Source organism: Jaculus jaculus, chromosome 14 (assembly GCF_020740685.1).
Source record: "Jaculus jaculus isolate mJacJac1 chromosome 14, mJacJac1.mat.Y.cur, whole genome shotgun sequence".
Taxonomy (NCBI): domain Eukaryota; kingdom Metazoa; phylum Chordata; class Mammalia; order Rodentia; family Dipodidae; genus Jaculus; species Jaculus jaculus.
The window spans coordinates 14,055,302-14,074,961 of record NC_059115.1 but is presented as its reverse complement, the minus strand read 5'-3'; the positions used below and the strand labels follow the sequence as shown (position 1 = coordinate 14,074,961).

General features: G+C 48.9%; 1 protein-coding gene across 1 annotated transcript; it reads right to left on the bottom strand.

Moving 5' to 3' along the window:
- Positions 1–1,715: 1,715 nt before the first annotated feature.
- On the bottom strand, positions 1,716–7,270 carry Sbk3 (SH3 domain binding kinase family member 3). Its single transcript, XM_004672915.2, has 4 exons — positions 7,226–7,270; positions 6,640–6,790; positions 5,837–6,039; positions 1,716–2,402 (listed from the first exon to the last, which is right to left on the bottom strand). The coding sequence occupies exons 1-4, from the start codon at positions 7,268–7,270 to the stop codon at positions 1,716–1,718; spliced, it is 1,086 nt and encodes a 361-aa protein (XP_004672972.2).
- Between the last annotated feature and the right edge of the window lie 12,390 nt (positions 7,271–19,660).

Sequence of the window (19,660 nt, the reverse complement as noted above, 5' to 3'; positions counted from 1 at the left end):
ATTGTGTGGAAGAGCACTCGGGAGGCAGAGGTAGGAGGATCTCCGAGAGTTCGAGGCCACCCTGAGACCAACTAGTGAATCCAGGCCAGCCTGTGCCAGAGTGAAACCCTACCTCGAAAAACCAAAACTGAAAAAGAAGACAGAAAAATGAAAGCGAAGATTGTGTGGAAGGACAGTCTCTAGCTCCTGCGCTCCCTGAGTGTGAGGGCGCAGCATGGCACTCCTCTAGCTCCTGTGCTGCCAGGGGTGAGCCACCCCGAGCTGGAGTCCGCGGGCTGGGTGGGAGACAGAGAGCCACAGAGCCAGCCCTGGCTCTCAGGATTGATGGGTCCCAGGAAGACAGGTGAAGCTAGGTCAGTCACATAGTAGTCGAGGTGCTCAGGGTTCTATGGGAACAGAACCGGGAAGGGTCTAGAAGTTTAAAAAAAAAAAAAAAAGGTACATCCTAGACAGTTTGTAATAAGAAGCATCAGCGGCTGGAGAGATGGCTTAGTGGTTAAGGCCTGTGAAGCCTGAGGATCTAGGTTCGATTTCCCAGTATCTACATAAGCCATATCTACATAAGATCTACAAGGAGGCATATGCATCTGGAGTTCTTTTGTAGAGGCAGGAGGCCCTGGAGCACCCATTGTCTCTTGCAGCAGCCCATTCTCTCTCCCTCACTCTCTCTCTCTCTCTCTCTGTCAAATAAATAAAAATGAGATTAAAAAAAAAATGAGTCAGATAGCTGAAAGACCTACAGAGCTGGGTGGGGACCACCTTTTGGCTGGGGTTGGAGGTAAGTTGTACCCAGTGGAGGGTACAGCAGTCATGGAGTATGTGTGTGTGTGGATTTGGGTCCAGTATAAATGATTTCCACGCCGTCACCTACCCAAAGCCCATACAATGGGAGAGGTAGGAATTAAGAGTGACATGATATCGGATCCTATAAATTTAGGTTTTATGCTACAGACAGTGGGAGTCACCCAAGCTTTTAGAGGAGAGGAGTGACCCCCTCAGAACTCATGAGATGTATTCAACATGTCCCCAGTGCACAGAAATGTATCTATAGTCCTGAGAAGCAGTCTCTTTTCAGGGGCGGGGGATGTGGCTCAGCTGGTGGAGCGCTTGCCTAGCATGCACAAAGCCCTGGGTTCTATCCTCAGCACTGGATAAAAATCAGGCATGGTGGAGCACACTTGCAATCCCAGCACTCAGGAAGTGAAGGCAGAAGGATCAGGAGTTCAAGGTCAGCCTCCACTGCATGGGGATTTTGATTTACATGAGACCCTGTTTTAAAAATAAAAGCCAGGTGTGGTGGTGCACACCTTTAATCCCAGCACTCAGAGACTCAGGGAGGCTGAGGTAGGAGGATCACCCGGAGTATGAGCCTGAGACGACACAGTGAATTCCAGGTCAGCCTGGGCTACAGTGAGACCTTACCTCAAAAATACAAAACAACAACAACAAAAACAAAACGAAACAAAAAGTAGTAAATGTACCCTTAGAACAGAAACGTGGGAAGAGTCCTGGAAGGGGGACGGAGCTAGGACTCCTGGTTTGGGAGGATGAGACTGGAGTCTGGAGTCCTGGGTCCTCAGTTGTATGTGGGGGCATAAGAAACGTGCAGTGTGTTCAGTCTCTCCTAGAACTAGCTGTCATTCCTTCTGGGTGGCCCTGAGGGCTTGGGAAGGGACATCCGGCCCAGGCTCTGGCCACCTTGTCTCATCACCTGGTCAGGGAGCTGGCTGATCTGTCCCCATCCTCCCTCCAACTTGATCTTCATCTTCCTCCTCATCTGTCCACTCCTCCAAGCTCGATCCCCCATCTTCTTCCCCGATATCTTCACAGGACACACTATCCAAGCCCCTAGTTCCCTCTCCACTCCCCTCCAATCCCCAGTTGTCCCCCAGAACATCGAGGACAGCCAAGGGAGGGCTCCTAGTCTCCGGATCCAGGCTCAGAAGTCCCTGGAGCAAAGTCAGAGCTGAGGGGGCAAACTGGTCCCACGGTGCTGGTGGCCGAAGGGGCCGGGGCCTGGTGGTCATCCAGCCGGCGAAGGCCTCGAACTCAGGGTCAGGAGCCAAGGCCACATCCCACGGGAAGCAACCTGTGGCAGCACAGAAGAGAAGGACCCCCAGAGCCCAGGAGTCCACGGCCGGCCGCAGGGGCAGGGTGTCCGGGGGCAGCAGGAGACACAGTTCGGGTGGCGCGGTGGGCAGAGGCACTGGCGGTGCTGGGGTTGGGCTACCCTCTGGTCGGGTCAAACCCAGGTCACCCAGGGCCACACGGCTGCAGGCAGGGTCAAAGACCAGCACGTTGTCAGGCTTGACATCGGCGTGCACCAACCCACGGCCATGAAGGAAGTCCAAGGCTCCTGCCAGCTGGGCCACCACTCTCTTCACCATCAGTTCTGGGAGGCCCTGAGGTCGGGGAGGAGAGGAGAAAGGGCACAGGCTGTCTTGGTTCCTTCATCATCCTCAGTGAGAGCTCTAGAGCCCCACAAGTTCTGACCCTTGAGATTTGAGAGTCCAGAATCCTGAGCCGGCCGTTCCCTCCAGCATCTCCACTATACACAGCCAAAACCTTCAGATTCACTACCTTAACCTCTTCCCCATTTGTGTCTCCCTCCACCAACTCCTGGATGGTTTCCCTGCTGGCATTTCCCTTCTGTTAAATATCCTGTTAGGATATTTAATCCCAGCACACAGGAGACTGAGGTAGGAGAATTGCTGTGAGTTCAAGGCTGACCTGGAACTACAGAGAGAGATCCTGGTCAGTCTGGGCTAGAGTGAAACCCTATCTCCAAAAACTATATATATACATATACATATATATATATAGATAGATAGATTGATAGATAAATATATGTATATATATAAGATATATATATGTGTGTGTATATATATATATATGTATATATATATATATATAGAGAGAGAGAGAGAGAGAGATCTTTTAAAAAAGTTATTGGCATAGAGAGAGAATGGGCGCCCTCCAGATGCATGCACCCCCTTGTGCATCTGGCTTATGTGGGTGCTGGAGAATCAAACTGGGATCCTTTGGCTTTGCAGGCAAATACCTTAACTGCTAAGCCACTCTACAGCCCCCCCCATGCTAATTTTTAAAAATATTATTTATTTATTTAGTTATTTGAGATAGGGAGGAAGAGAGAGAGAGGAAGAGGCAGGTAGGGAGAGAATGGGTGCACCAGGGCCTCCAGCCACTGCAAATGAACTCCAGACACATGCACCACCTTGTGCATCTGGCTTCCATGAGTTCTGGGGAATTGAACATGAGTCCTTAGGCTTCCCAGGCAAGTGTTTTAAGTGCTAAGCCATCTCTCCAACCCATTCATATTAATTTTGAACCAATCTCTACCTCACACTGTACTCACACCTTCTAGTTTGTGTCAATTGATGGATTAATCTATCGGTCAGGGCAGCCATTCCTCCATCCCATAATGCATCCACTCCATGCCCACTCTGATCTAGCCCTTCTCCCCATCCTCCTTTACTTCCATCTGACCATCCACCCACTTATCCAACTATGCACCCACCCACACACCCATCCGTGCATCCATCCATTTACCTACACACATCCCAGCACACATGTGTTCACCCATCCACTCACCCATTCACCTATGCATCTGCCCATACATACATCTTTCCACCCACCAAATGCTCATCCACTCATCCATGCATCCATCCACCCACTCATCCATCCAGCCACCCATCACCCATCCCCTTATTCATGTGTCCACTTATCCACCCACATACCTACCCATGCATCCCCCTATTTATGCATTCCTTCCATCCACACACCCGCCTACCAATCCTCCCACCTTCCCCTCCCTCTTGCCTCTAACTTTGTTTCAAATCCAAAGTCCCCAGAGAAATCCCATTGTCCTGATCCTAAAACTCAAGAGAGTCTCTCGGGCTGAGGAGATAACAGTTAAAGTGCTTGCCTGCAAAACCAAAGGACCTAGGTTTAATTCCCCAGGACCCACTTAAGCCAGATGCACATGGTGGTCCGTGCATCTGGAGTTTGTGTGCTAGAGGTTCTGGCTCACCCATTATATCTGTCTCTCCTGCTTCGATCTCTCTCTCTCTCTCACAAATAAAATTTATTTTAAAAGAGGGTCTATGCCAGGCGTGGTGGCTCATGCCTTTAATCCCAGCACTTGGGAGGCAGAGGTAGGAGGATCGCCGAGAGTTTAACGCCACCCTGAGATTACATAGTGAGTTCCAGGTCAGCCTGAACTAGAGTGAGACCCTACCTGAAAAAAAAAAAAAAAAAGAGGGTCTATAATCTCCTGGGTTTAGTCCTGACCTTGTCTCCTGTCTGGAGGACATTACAATTCCATTACAATTTATCTCTGTAGACGCAGCTTGTGCCACTGCTGTCCCCTCTGAAATGGCATGCCTGCTTTCTTCCTCCACACCCATCACCCATCCAGGGTCAACCCTAATCCCCTCTACTCCATCCACGTTTGCACCCCAATCCCAGCACCACTTAGAATCCGAAATCTGTCTCATTACATCCCCTTCAGCAGCCTCGATCCACCCCCAGCCCCTAACTCCACCAAGCTTGGGCTTTGATGAGCTGCTGGATTCGAGCTACTCAGGCAGGAAACTGCACTGAGAACTAGAAATGAGGGGAACGGGCTGAGGAGGTAGGTCAGTGGTTAAAGGTACTTTCTTGCAAAGCCAGCTTACCTGGGTTCAGTTCCCCAGCACCCACAAAAACTGTATGCTTGATGTGATGCTTGTTTGCAGTGGCAAGAGTCTCTGGTACACCCACCCATCTATCCCCCCCCCTTCACTGCATGCATACAAATTAATTAAGTTTTGTTGTTTATTTGCAGAGAGCGAATGAGCACACCAGAGCCTCCTACCACTGCAAATGAACTCTAGATGCATGTACCAATTTGTGCACCTGGCTTTACATGGGATCTGGGGAATTGAACCCAGGGCCAGTAGGCTTTGCAAGAGAGAGTCTTTATCTGCTGAGCCTTCTCCCCAGACCGAATTAATTTGTATTTATTTATTTAGCTAGCTAGTTAGTTAGTTTGTTAGTTATTTGCAAGCAGAGGGAGAGAGAATGGGCACACTAGGGTCTCCTGCTACTGTAAACAAACTCAACACATGTACCTACTTTGTGCATCTGGCTTTATGTGGGTACTGGGGAATCAAACCCAGGCTGTCAGACTTTGGAAGCAAGCAATGTTAACTGCTGAGCTATCTCTCCAACCTCAAATTAATTAATTTTTTTTTTAAAAAAAAGAGGGCTGGAAAGATGGCTTAATGGCTAAGGCACTTACTTGAGAAGCCTAAGGACCCAGGTTCAATTTCCCAGCATCCATGTAAGCCAGGTGCATGTGGTGACATGTGAATCTGGAGTTTGTTTTCAGTGGCTGTAGGCCCTAGTGTGCCCATTCTCTCTATATCTGCTTCTTTCTCTCTCTCTCTCTCAAATAAAATAAAATATTTTTAAAAAGAAAGAAATGAAATGAATAGCTCATTAGCGGACTCAGTGTGAATTTGGGTGGGGCACTGTTTGGGGATCAGGTTGAAGGTGGGTTTTTTTTATTTTGTTTATTTGTTCATTTTTATTTATTTGAGAGTGACAGACACAGAAAGAGGCAGATAGAGAGAGAGAGAAAGAATGGGCACACCAGGGCTTCCAGCCACTGCAAATGAACTCCAGACACATGCACTCCCTTGTGCATCTGGCTAACGTGGGTCCTGGAGAATCGAACCTTGAACTGGGGTCCTTAGGCTTCACAGGCATGCGCTTAACCACTAAGCCATCTCTCCAGCCCTGAAGGTGGATTTTTTGTCTCCCACTTGCTCACCTTTTCCTGGAGTAACCCGCTGAGGTCCCCACAGGGTGCATATTCCTGGGCGAAGGCGAAATATTGAGGGGTTTGCAGTGGACTCCCCAGGGTCTGCAGCAGGCCTGGGTGCGAGGAGACGCAGCGGCCCACACAGAACTCTCTCAGGAAGGTAGTTCTTAGGACTGAGTCCCGACGGAGCAGCTTAAGAGCCACAGCCGGACCTGCCAGAGACATGGGATCAGAGGGGACTTGGGGTGCTCTGGTACTGCTGTGGGACCTTAGGCAAGCCATTCTCTGGGCCCCACAATTCTCATGGGCAAAACAGTTTTCTATCTGTGTGGTAATGGGTTGGAAAAGATCTTCCCTCACATTCCTTCATGCTGTGCTGTGTGGTCTTGCATAGCTGCCTTACCCTCCCTGGACCCTGGCTGGCTTTTATATGAAAAGACATGATAGGAGCTGGAAAGATGGCTTAGTTATTAAGGTGCTTGTCACCAAAGCCAAAGGACCCAGGTACCCAGTACCCATGTTCTTTTGCAGTAGCTAAAGACCCTGGCACACACATTCTCTCTCTCAAAATAAAATAGAGAAAACATTAAAAAAAAAAAAAAAAGAATGCAGGAAGTTAAATTCCACTTCATGTTGCACTTCTGCCTTGCTGTGGGACTTGGAGTCGGCCCCTTGCCCTCTCTGGGTGACCTCTGTCTCTCAGAAGATCACTGAGCTCATAGCATTCTGCATTCCCACCACGTCCACCTGCCTGGTTTCTGAGACCTTGCCTAACGCAAAGTTGGAAGTCTATCCTGGGTGGCTGAACTCACCCCCTTGGCGAGGCTGGGCTAGAAGCACACGGCCATACGAACCAGAGCCCAGCTTTCGGATGAGGCGGTACTGGACACGTAGGCTCCTCACCGATGTCACCCTGCTGGCTGTGAGCTCCACCAGCCGCTGGAGGGCCGTGTCTGTGTCCTCCTGTGGGAGAGGGTACGGGGAGGCATGAGTCTGGGGTCTCCAGAACAACAGGAGAGGGAGGCTGGACACCCAGCCCGGGGCTAAGCTGTAAGGACAGGGTACAGGGGTCACTGTCCCCAGAGAGGAGGATGAATCACAATGACTCACACAGCCTTTCAGCCACCTGTTTTTGTGTCCTGGCAGAGTTAGGGGTCTTTGTCTCAGAGGTCCTGTCAGCCTCTATTTGTGGAAGGCAATAAGAAGCCCCTAGCCCCCAATTAGGGGTGCACCTTAAGCCCTCGTGACCTCACTGTGTCCACCCATCACTCCTTTGTTCTCTCTCTCCCTCTCTGTGGGCTTCCGCCTTGCTAGGTCTGTACTGTTCTCCATCCTTTTACTGGGTCTCCGGGTCTTTCTGTCTTGTCTCTCTGCTCTCTCCTCTCTCCCACCTCTCACCTCTGGATCCCCATCCTCGAGGATCTCGGGGGCTCTGAGATCCATCTCAGGGTTGCCTGGCGTTGGCAGGCCCTTGAGCAGGTAAAGCCCCTTATTTGAACTCCCCAATCAGGAGCGAGTCCCTAGGATCCCTTGAACCCCACAGAGTCTCTGGCCCAGCAGAGCTCAGTGGGAGCTGTCTGAGGGTAGCTTTTGGTTCCTTGCGTGTCTGAGAGAATCTTCCAGGCCCAAGAGATTTCTTGGACTCCCTTCTCTCTTTCTGTCACCTTCTGGAGGTATGTCACCTCCTGTGTCTTGCCACGTATTTCTCACGCTCCTTCTCAACTAACAGGCTTTCCTTCAGTCTTTCCTTGTGTCTGTGCTGCTTTGTCTCTTTTTCTTTGTCTGTCTGTCTGTCTGTCTCTCTCCCACCCCTCCTTCTCTCTGTCTTACGCTGGGGTCTTTGGGTACGTCTCCTTCTCCCTGTCCTGCCTCTGTTTGTCCCGGACTATATGACTTCTCTCCACACTCTTTCCTTGCTCGCCAACTGAGTCTTCCTGTGGGGCGCCCCACTCCGTGTTCTCTGTCTCCCTTTCTCTCTGCTCTCTGGACTTCTCTGCTCGCTCTCCCCAGTGCCTCTGCTGCTCTTTCCTCCTCTCTTTGTTCCAACTGTCTCTAAGAGCCTGTTGTCCCTTCCTTTCTCTGGGCAGAGGTGTGTGTGACAGCTCAGAGACAGAGACATCCTGTCCCCCCACACACATACGCCTCTCTCACCCCCCTAACTCGCTGCCCCCCTCCCTCCCCCTTCCAAACTTAGACCGGCTTGGACTCTGGGCACTGGTCCCAGGACAGAGGGGACAAAACATATTGTGAACCCCCAAGGACCAGGATTGAGAGCAGAGAAAAAAGGGGGGGAGGTCCATTCACAGCCTTGGCTAGAGAGACAGGCTCACAGCTCACGCACTCTGGCTTCTTCCGGGCACTGGGAGCGCTGGTGGCTGGTGGTAGCTGGTAGCTCTACTCTTTAGGACCAAGCCTAGGCCCTGGCTCTCTCGTCGACTCAGTGATCAGGCCTCCCCCAGGTCAGAAACAGGGCGTCCAGAGTCCAGCCTTCCTCCCTCAGACCAGGAATACAGGGTCAGCTCTCATGCCTCAGATACAAGAGTTCAGGCCCCAGGTCTCTTCTCTCACTCATAGGGGCCAGACCCCAGGCTTCCTCCTTCAGACCCAGGGCCCAGACCCATTCCACCCACCTCAGACCCAGAAGTGCAGACCACGGCCCTCCTCCCTCAGACCCAAGAGTCCTAACCCCAGTCCTCCTCTCTCAGACCCGGGATTGCAGACCCCAGTCCTCCTCCCTCAGACCCGGGATTGCAGACCCCAGTCCTCCTCCCTCAGACCCGGGATTGCAGACCCCAGTCCTCCTCCCTCAGACCCGGGAGTGCAGACCCCAGTCCTCCTCCCTCAGACCCGGGAGTGCAGACCCCAGCCCTCCTCCCTCAGACCCGGGATTGCAGACCCCAGTCCTCCTCCCTCAGACCCGGGAGTGCAGACCCCAGTCCTCCTCCCTCAGACCCGGGAGTGCAGACCCCAGTCCTCCTCCCTCAGACCCGGGATTGCAGACCCCAGCCCTCCTCCCTCAGACCCGGGAGTGCAGACCCCAGCCCTCCTCCCTCAGACCCGGGAGTACAGACCCCAGCCCTCCTCCCTCAGACCCGGGAGTACAGACCCCAGCCCTCCTCCCTCAGACCCGGGATTGCAGACCCCAGCCCTCCTCCCTCAGACCCGGGAGTGCAGACCCCAGCCCTCCTCCCTCAGACCCGGGAGTACAGACCCCAGCCCTCCTCCCTCAGACCCGGGAGTACAGACCCCAGCCCTCCTCCCTCAGACCCGGGATTGCAGACCCCAGCCCTCCTCCCTCAGACCCGGGATTGCAGACCCCAGTCCTCCTCCCTCAGACCTGGGAGTACAGACCCCAGCCCCCCTCCCTCAGACCCGGGATTGCAGACCCCAGTCCTCCTCCCTCAGACCCAGGAGTACAGACCCCAGCCCCCCTCCCTCAGACCCGGGATTGCAGACCCCAGCCCTCCTCCCTCAGACCCGGGTGTGCAGACCCCAGTCCTCCTCCCTCAGACCTGGGAGTACAGACCCCAGCCCCCCTCCCTCAGACCCGGGATTGCAGACCCCAGTCCTCCTCCCTCAGACCCGGGAGTACAGACCCCAGCCCCCCTCCCTCAGACCCGGGAGTGCAGACCCCAGCCCTCCTCCCTCAGGCCCACCCACAGGACTCAGGGGATGTGGTTGAGCAATGCACTGGGTGGGGGGATCTCTCTTGTACTCAGCCCTTGGCCTGACCCTGGCCCTATGCAGGGTGCTTCACACTGCCGCCTTCCAGCCCCCAAAGGGTCACGCTTTATCCCTAATCTACGGAGCAGGAAACTGAGGTTCCGAGAGATGGATCGCCTTACACCAGGTCAGAGGGGAGGCAGTTCTGTGCCAAGCCCGGGTGACTCACAGCCCTGACGTTGGCTCTGCTCAAGTTTCCACTACTACTACAGACTGCTATTAATAAAGACACAGCCACGGGGCTCTGGGAGGCTCTGGAAGGATCCCCAGGAAACCAGCTATGGCAGTTGCTTCTGAGGAACCTGACAGCGTTGGGGGGGGGGGGCAGAAGAGGCACTTATTTTGCTCTTTGACTCTTTGACTTTTCTGTGATCCGTTAGGAAAAGTCACAAATGAGCACAAAAGTCAACGGCACTCTACAGGCAATGGACCCTCACGTAGCCACGTTCTTCCGTACTTGTGGACAATAGTTCATTTGGTAGCACAGGTTATTTTAAAGCAAATGATCATATTAATATCTTCTTGGATGAAAAACAGCACACTACTTTGTGCCTACTTTAAAGACTCAAGCAAAGCCAGGCATAGTGGCTCACATCTATAATCCCAGTGCTCGCAAAGCAAGAGGATCATCAACCTGAACTAAACAGTGAGTGGGATCTAGGACAGCCTGGGATGTATAGGAAGAGCCACCCTCATCTCAAACAAAAATGAATGAACAAGTAAAAAACCAGGCCTTTAATTCCAGCATTCAGGAGGCAGAGGTAGAAGGACTGCTGTAAGTAAACCAGGTCAGACCTTGTGGCACCAGGCTTATATTTCCAGCTACTTGGGGACCGAGGCAGGAGGATCACAAGTTCAAAGCCAGCCTGGTCTATATGACAAGTTCAAGGCTAGCTTGTTCATACTGAAACCCCGTCTCAAGAAAATGTCATTTAATACTACAGCAAGCCAAGTGTGGTGGTACATGCCTATAATTCCAGCATTCAGGAAGCTGAGGCAGGAGGATAATGAATTCAAGACCAGCCTGGACTTCATAGGAAGTTTGAGGGCATTCTAGACTACTTAGCAAGACTCTGTACCCGCCCCCCCAAAACACACAGCTGGGCTTGGTGGCACATGCCTTTAATCCCAGTACTTGGGAGGCAGAGGTAAGAAGACTGCTGAGAGTTCAAGTCTACCTTGAGACTATATAGTGAATTCCAGGTCAGCCTGGGCTAGAACAAGACCCTAGCTCAAAAAAAAAAAAAAAAAAAAATTTAATTTAATTAAAAAAAAAAACAAACAGGGCTGGAGAGATGGCTTAGCAGTTAAAGTGCTTGCCTGTGACACCTAAGGACTCAGGTTTGATTCCCCCATACCCACATAAGCCAGATGCACAAGATGGTGCATGTGTCTGGAGTTCGTTTGCACCAGGGCCTCCAGCCACTGCAAACGAACTCCAGACGCATGCACCCTCTTGTGCATCTAGCTTACATGGGCCCTGGAGAATTGAACGGAGATCCTTTGGCCTTTACAGGCAAATGCCTTAACTGCTAAGCCATCTCTCCAGCCCCCACCTTATTTTCTTGACTCAATGTCTCTCATTGAACCCGGAGCTCATCATTTTTTCAGCTAGACTGGCTGACCAGCAAGCCCCAGCTGGCTGCCCGGCTTTTCCGAGTGTGCTAAGGATTGAATTCAGGTCCTCATGCTTGCGCAGTTGATTCACTGTGCCATCCCCCCCACCAATCTTTCTTTAAAAAAATACTTATTTATTAGAGAGAGAGAGAGACAGAGAGAAAGAGGCAGAGAGGGAGAGAGACAATGGGTATGCCAGGGCCTCTAGCCAACGCAAACAAACTCCAGATGCTTGCACCACCTTGTGCATCTGCCTTACACAGATACTGGGAAATAGAACCTGGGCCCTGAGGCTTCTACAGGCAAGTGCCTTAACCACCATCTCTCCAGCCCCCCTGGCCCCCTCCAAAACACTCTTGCAAATAAAAACGAAAGTATGTCAGTGTAACAAGGTGATATCAAGGCTTAGATCATATTAATGTTGCTGGTGGGAGCGGGGTGTAGTGATGCTCGCCTTTAATCCCAGCACTCCAGGGGCTGAGGAAGAAGGATCACTGTGAGTTCGAGGCCAGCCTGAAACTACAGAGTGACTTCCATATCAGCCTGGGCTGGAGTGAAACCCAACTGGAGTGAAAAAAAAAAATGTTGCTAGTGGGAAAGGGGGGCTCAATTTATCTATTTTTGAGGTTTTTCTTCATAAAATGCTAAAAGTTATAAAATAAACTGTAGCGATGATCAGTAATTGTGTTCAAACACAATTACCCTAAAAATAAGAAAAATCTCCAAGTCAACTAAATTTTATCATTGTACCTAATCATCCCAGGTTCATGTTAATTTTTTTAAATTTTTTAACAATTAATTTTATTTTGAGAGAACGAGAGGAAGAAGCAGAGAGAGAGAGACAGAGAGAGAATGGGTGCTTCAGGACCCTCAGCGTGCTGTGAGCGAACTTCAGGGGTGTGCGCCCCCTTGCGCACATGTGCAACATTGTGAGCTTGTGATACTCTGCGTCTGGCTATGTGGGACCTGGAGATTTGAACATGAGTTCTTAGGCTTCGCAGGCAAGTGCCTTCACTGCTAAGCCATCTCTCCAGCCCCACGATAATTATTTTAAATCAGCAAATAACCTGTCTGTGTTTCCTTTCTTCCCCCCAAATCCTGTACTTTAATTGAGTCAGAAGAAGGGAACTTTTGTCTTTTTTTGAGACAGGGTTTCAGGTATCCTAGGATGGCCTCAAAGTCACTATGTAGCTGAAAATGACCTTGAACTTCTGATCCTCCTTCTCTACCACCTCCTAAGGGCTGGGGTGACAGACCTGTGCCAGCATTCCTGGTTCCTGTGGTGCTAAAGATGTAACCCAGGGCTTTGTGCAATGCCTGCTAGACTCTGCTCCCCATCTCATCAGGGAACTTTTCACAATTATTGGAATTTTTCTTCACAAGCATGTGTTGCCTGTTCAAAATTCTAAAGTAACAGAAAATGAGCCGATGAAGACAGACTATGTACTCGATGACAGGCTCTGGGCATTCTGTACTCTTTTTATTTCCTGAATTTATTCATCCCAGAGCTCTGGCCAAATGTCCTAAGCTAGCAGGATAATGGTTCTCAGGTTTTTTTAAAAAAAGGCAGGGAAACTAAGGCACAAAGAAGCAGTCATGGACCAGGGAAATGTAGCAGAAAGAGTCAGAACTGGAATTCCATGGGATCTACAGACACTGGGCACTCTGCCCCCCACCTTGGTGGCTTCTGTGAACAGAGTTTATTTTGGCACAAAATAACTGAATCTGAGCTGCAGGGATCACAACAGATACAGTGACCGTGCTGGAGCCGAAAGGTCAGGCTGGAGAGCAGGCCACCTAGGTGCCCTGGGAGGAGTGAGAGAGGGGCCTGGTCAGGCCTCCTGCCCTCCTCAGCCCTCCCCCCAAAGCTCCATGATGATCCAGGGAGCTTTGCACCTCCCCATTTAGCAACGCTGCTCCATGGGGTCACCCGGAGTGACCTTAGCACACAGGTGTGGCTGGGGGGCGTAGCAGGCTTTGCCCCAGGAACCACATGCATGCACACGCACACGCAAAAGCACATGCACACATACACACATACACATGCCCCTCTTCAGAGCCAGGCTCTCAGCATTGGGCCTTCCCTCCACTCCCTCTTGCCTGCCAGTTCCCAAGGGCTCCTCCTGTGGCCCCTTCCTAATTTTGTCGCTTCTTGGATGAGCGTGGTTTCTCTGGTGTCTTAATGCCACCCTGCCTCAGTTTCTTCCTGTGTACAAATAGAGATAGCTGTAATTCCTACTAAAACATTCACTATTTAAAAGATATTTAGGAGCCAGGTACAGTGGTGCACGCCTTTGATCATAGCACTCGGAAAGCAGAGGTAGGAGGATCGTCATGAGTTCGAGGCCACCCTGAGATTACATAGTGAATGCCAGGTCAGCCTAAACTAGAGTGAAACCCTACCTCAGAAACCCAAAACAAAAGATGAAGAGATGTTTAGGGGGCTGGAGTAATGGCTTAGCAGCTAAGGCGTTTGCCTGCAAAGCCGGAGGACCCAGGTTTGATTCCCCAGGATCCACGTTAACCAGATGCATAAGGACAAGGTGGCGCGTGCATCTGCAGTTCAGTTGCAGTGGCTGGAGGCCCTGGTGCGCTCATTCTCTCATTCTCCCTCTCTCCTGTCAAATAATAAGTAAAAATGAAATGAAATAAAAGATGTTCAGGGGGCTGGAGAGATGACTCAGTGATTAAGGTGCTTGCCCACAAAGCCAAAGGACCCAGGTTTGATTCCCCAGGAACCACATAAAGCCAGATGCACAAGGTGGCACATGCATCTGGAATTTGTTTGCAGTGAATGGAGGCCATGGTGTGCCCATTCTTTCTATCTGCCTTTCTCTCTCTCTCCCCTCCTCTCTCTCTCTATATATGTATATATGTATGTATATGTAGATATATATCAAATAAAGAAATAATTTTTAAAAGTATTTAGGGCTGGGGAGATAGCAGTTAAGGGTGTCTGCTTGCATACTGCATACTACTGGCCAGACATCAGTTCCCAGTAAAGCCAGACAGGTGTTTGTTTACAATAGCAAGAGAGACCTTGCTGTGCCCATACAGACCCAAGCACACACATATACAAGTAAATTAATGAAGTTTTAAAAAATTAACAAAAAAGACAACCTCTACAATGTATCAATTGTAGTACTGATACAGTATTGAATATAATTGCATTAGATATTATATGTATTATCTCTCTTGGTCATACACACACACACACACACACACACACACACACACACACACATATATATATATATATATATAAATATACACATTCTGAAAAATATTAGCAATCACATCTACTGCCCTGTTTATGTTTAATCCCAGTACTTGGGAGGCAGAGGTAGGAGGATCTCTGAGTTTGAGGTCAGCCTGGGTGAGAGTGAAACGCTGCCTTGAAACAACAACAGAAGTAACATTGCTTTTCAAATATAATGGCAACTCTTTGTGTACTTTTCCCCTTCAAAACCTCTTCCTTCCCAGACATATCCAGTGGCCCAAAGGAGACATTTCTTATTCTTTGAGTTAATTTATTTATTTCTTATTTGTTTTTAAGGTAGAGACTAGCTGTATCCTATAAAAAGAAAAAAATTCTCCATATGTATAAATCTATCACTACTATAGGGTATCACGTTGCATGTTTTCAAACGTTATATAAATAGTATCATGTTTGTGACCTTTCATAACTTGCAGTGACCTTCAGCTGCTCAATGTGATGTTTGTAAGGTTCCTGTCTTTCCTTTGCAAGGCGCTCTTCTGATGATGGACATGAAGGTTTTTCCCATCCTGAGCTCTTACAAGCGGGTTGCAAAGAATGTTCCAGCACATTGCTGCATGCTCATGAATCCCCACTTGTGAAATGAGCTTCATATTTTCACCAGGGCCTGGCCTCATGGGGGGATGATTGGGTCATCTAAGAAAGTGGGGATGGAGAGATGGCTCAGCAGTTAAGGCTTTGCCAACAAAGCCAAAGGACCCAGGTTCAATTCCCCAGGATCCACATAAGCTAGATGCACAAGGTGGTGCATTGTGTGGAGTTCATTTGCAACAGCTGAAGGCCCTGGAGTGCCCATTCTCTCTCTCCTTCTTTCTCTTGCTCTCTCTCTCTCAAATAAATTTAAAAACAAAATTTTTGTTTGTTTGTTTTGGTTTTTCAGTGTAGGGTCTCACTCTGGCCCAGGCTGACCTGGAATTCACTATGTAGTTTCAGGGTGGCATCGAACTCACAGCGATCCTCCTACCTCAGCCCCCCAGTGCTGGGATTAAAGGTATGCTCGCCCCACCCGGTTTCTGTTAGGTTTTTTTTTCTGTTACTTTTTGAAAAAATATATTTTAAGGCTGGAGAGATTTCTCAGGGGTTAAAGGCGCTTACTTTCAAAGTCTGATGGCCCAGGTTCAATTCCCCAGTACCCACGTAAAGCCAGATGCACAAAGTAGCACATGTGTTTGGAGTTTGTTTGCAGTGGCAGGAGCCCTCGGCATTTCACACTCACTGTCTTTCTGTCTCTCTCAAATAAATAAATAACAGTTTTTAGAAAAACAAGATCATTTTTATTTGTATTTATTTGAGAAAGAGAGGGAGAGAGAATGGGCATCCAGCCACTGCAAATGAACTCCAGACACATGCGCCACCTTGCTTATCTGGCTTACATGGGCCCAGGGGAATTGGACCTGGGTCCTTTGGCTTTGCAGGCACAGTCTTAACCACTAAGCCATCTCCCCAGCCCACTATGTAACTGTTTAAGGTGCTTGCTTGGAAAACTTGCCAGCCACAGTTCAATTCTATGATCCCCATGTAAAGCCAGAAGTTCAAAGGCCAGCCAGACTGGCATACATAAAATGGCAAAAAAAAAAAAAAAAAAAAAAAGGAAGGAAGTGACAAATACTCTGAAGTTGTCTCCACACCTATGCTGTTGTGGCACGCACATGCCCCCTCCACAGGTTTCATACACATCCACACACGTAATTTGAAAACATCACTTTTCTCGGTGAGTGTTGTATGATCTGAGTTTTCCACCATAATATCCACTGACCATCTGTGGCTCCTGAGCACTTGAAATGTGGCCAGTGGAAATGAGGAGCCCACAGGCCTCAGCTCTGAAAACGTTGACTTATTTGAAGCCTTTCCTTTGCTTGCTTGCTTGTTTTGAGACAGGGTCTTGCTGTGCCAGCCAGGCTGGCCTTGAACTCCCTTTGTAGCCGAGGGTGAACTTGAACTACTTATTTTCCTGTCTTCACTTCTGAAGTGCTGGGATTACAGGTGGGCACCACCACACCTGGTTTATGTGGTGCCCGGGATCAAGCCCAAGGCTTCGTGCATGTTAGGCAAGCACTCTACCAACTGAGCCACATCACAAACACGCTCTTCTTTTGACTTGAATCTTTTTAAAATAGATTTTTGAATATTTTATTTATTTATTTGAGAGAGATAGAGAGAGGAAGAGGCGGGGGGAGAGAGAGAGATTGAGAATGGGCACACCAGGATCTCCAGCCATTGCAAACAAACTCCAGATGCATGTGCCACCTTATGTATCTGGCTTTATGTGGGCACTGGGAATGGAACCTGGGTCATTAGGCTTTGTAGGCAAGTGCTCTAACCACTAAGCCATCTCTGCAGTCCTTGAATCCTTTTATCCCCAATCTCCATCCTTATCATCTTTTTCCATAGGCATCCACTAATGCCTTTGATACATGACCTTAAGTTTGCATGGGTCTTTATAAGACATGCTATGTAAGTGTGTATATATTTTTGTGTTTGTCCTTCCTTCCTTCCTTTTTCTTTCATTATTTGAAAGAGAGAGAAAGTATGGGCATGCCAGGGCCTCCTGCCACTGCAAATCAACTCCAGAGTTATGAGCCACTTTGTGCATCTGGCTTTACTTGGGCTCTAGGGAATCCTTTGCAGTGGCAGGAGACCTTGGTGGGCCCATTCTCTCTCTCTCTCTCTCTCTCTCTCTCTCTCTCTCTCTCTCTTTGTGTGTGTAATAAATAAAAATATTTAACATATGCAACACACACATATATAATTTATTCATTTGCAAGGAGAGACAGAGAGAGAAGAAAGAAAGAATGGGCATGCCAGGTCCTCTTGCTGCTGCAAATGCCTTCCAAATGCATGTGCCTCTTTATGAATCTGGATTTATATGGGTACTAGAGATTTGAACCCAGGTCGAACCTGCATTTGGGAGGCAGAGGTAGGAGGATTGCCGTGAATTCAAGGGCACCCAAGACTACATAGTGAATTGCAGCTCTGCCTGGACTAGAGTTAAACCCTACCTTGGGGAAAAAATTAAGGAAAAAACTCAAAGACATTGCATTATCTCACAGAGCCATCCGTCATGGGTGGCCCCGAAGTGCATGAAATGTGGCTGTTTCAAATTGAGAAGGACTGTAAGTGTAAAATCAAGTCCAACTTTGAAAAAAGCAAGCGTAGGGACTGGAGAGATGGCTTAGTGGTAAAAGTACTTGCCTGTGAAGCCTAAGGACTCATGTTTGACTCCTCAGATCCCACATTAACCAGACGCACAAGGTGATGCAAGCACGCAAGTTTGCACATGCGCACAGATGGAGCAAGAGTCTGGAGTTGGGTTGCCATGGCTGGAGGCCCTGATGAGCCAATTCTCCGTCTCTTTCTTTCTCTCATAAAAAGAACAAGAGAAACAAAGTGCAGGCATAAACAAGGTGTGGTGCTGCCTGTAATCCCAGATCTGAGGCACAGGCAGGAGGATTAGGAATTCAAAGCCAGCCTTGTCGACATAGTTTGAGACAAACCTAGCTACATGAGATCATGTCTCAAAAAGCAAAAATGGGGCTGGAGAGATGACTTAGTGGTGAAGATGCTTGCCTACAAACCCTAAGGACCCATGTTCCATCTCTCTCCAGATCCCACATAAGCCAGACACACAAAGGTGAGGCAAATGCAAGGTCACACGTGCCCACTAGGTGGAAGAGCAACTGGAGTTTGAATGTAATGGCTGAGGCCCTGGTGTGCCAATTCTCTCTCCTCTCCCTCTGTCTCTCTAAAATAAAAAAAATTTTTTTTAAATTTTAAAAAGCTGGGTGTGGTGGCGCACACCTTTAATCCCAGCCTTCGGGAGGCAGAGATAGGAGGATTGCCATGAGTTTGAGGCCACCCTGAGACTACATAGTGAATTCCAAGTCAGCCTGGGCCAGAGTGAGACCCTACCTTGAAAAACCAAAATAAATAAATAAACAAATAAATTATCTGTGATTTTTAAAAAAAGATCTATTAAAAAAAAACACTGGAGAGATGGCTTAGTGGTTAAGGCACTTCCCTGCAAAGCCAAAGGACCCAGGTTTAATTCCCCAGGATCCACATAAAGTCAGATGCATAAGGTGGCACATGCATATGGAGTTCATCTGCAGTGGCTGGATGCCCTGGTGCACCCATTCTCTCTCTTTCTCTCTCTCTCAAATAAATAAATAGAAATAAAATATTTAACAGGGGCATGGTGGCGCATGCCTTTAATCCCAGCACTCGGGAGGCAGAGGTAGGAGGATTGCTGTGAGTTTGAGGCCACCCGGAGACTACAGAGTGAATTCCAAGTCAGCCTGGGCTACAGTGAGACTCTACTTCAAAAAAAAAAAAAAAACAGAAGGGCTGGAGAGATGGCTTAGCGGTTAAGGCACATACCTGCGAAGCCTAAGGCTCCTGGTTTGATTCTCCAGGTCCCAGGTAAGCCAGATGCACATGGTGGCACATGCATCTGGAGTTCATTTGCAGTGGCTAGAGGTCCTGGCATGCCCATTCTCTTTCTCTCTTTCTAATAAATTAATTAATTAAATTTAAAAAAAGAACCAAGTGTAGTGGCATACACCTTTAATCCCAGCACCCAAGAGGCTGAGGTAGGAGGATCACTGTAAATTTGAAGCCAGCTATATACCAAACATGGTGATGCAGTCCTGTAATCTCAGCCCTTGGGAAGCAAAGGCAAGTCGATCAGAACTTCAAGGGCATCTTAGACTACATAGTGAGTTCAAGATCATCTTGGGCTATAGGGACAAAAACAAAGTATCAAAAAATACAAAAAAAAATGTGGAAAACAAATAAATTTTAAAAGGGAGCTAGGGTTGGAGAGATAGTTTAGCAGTTAAGGTGATTGCCTGCAAAGCCAAAGGACTCAGGTTTGATTCCTCACATAAATCAGATTTATAGGGTGGCACATGCATCTGGAGTTTACAGTGGCTGGATGCCCTGGAACTCTTATCTCTCTCTCTTTTTCTTTTCTTTTTTTGGGGATTTTTTGAGGAAGAGTGTCACTCTAGCCCAGGCTGACCTGGAATTCACTATGGAGTCTCAGGGTGGCCTCGAACTCATGATGATCCCCCTACCTCTGCCTCCTGAGTGCTGGGATTAAAGGCATGCGCCACCACACCCAGCGGTACTCTCTCTTTTTCTACCACTCCCTCTTTTTCTCTCAAATAAATATATTTTTAGAAAATAAATAAAAAGCCAGGCATGGTGGCACATGC

What these genes read in the sequence shown, in the direction of transcription:
- Sbk3 (XM_004672915.2), bottom strand. Translation starts at nt 7,270, where the DNA reads ATGGATCTCAGAGCCCCCGAGATCCTCGAGGATGGGGATCCAGAG. An exon ending in TCGAGGATGGGGATCCAGAG is followed by an intron (nt 6,791 to 7,225) that starts GTGAGAGGTGGG and finishes CCTCTCCCACAG; the next exon opens with GAGGACACAGACACGGCCCT. An exon ending in GCGGGTTACTCCAGGAAAAG is followed by an intron (nt 2,403 to 5,836) that starts GTGAGCAAGTGG and finishes CCCCGACCTCAG; the next exon opens with GGCCTCCCAGAACTGATGGT.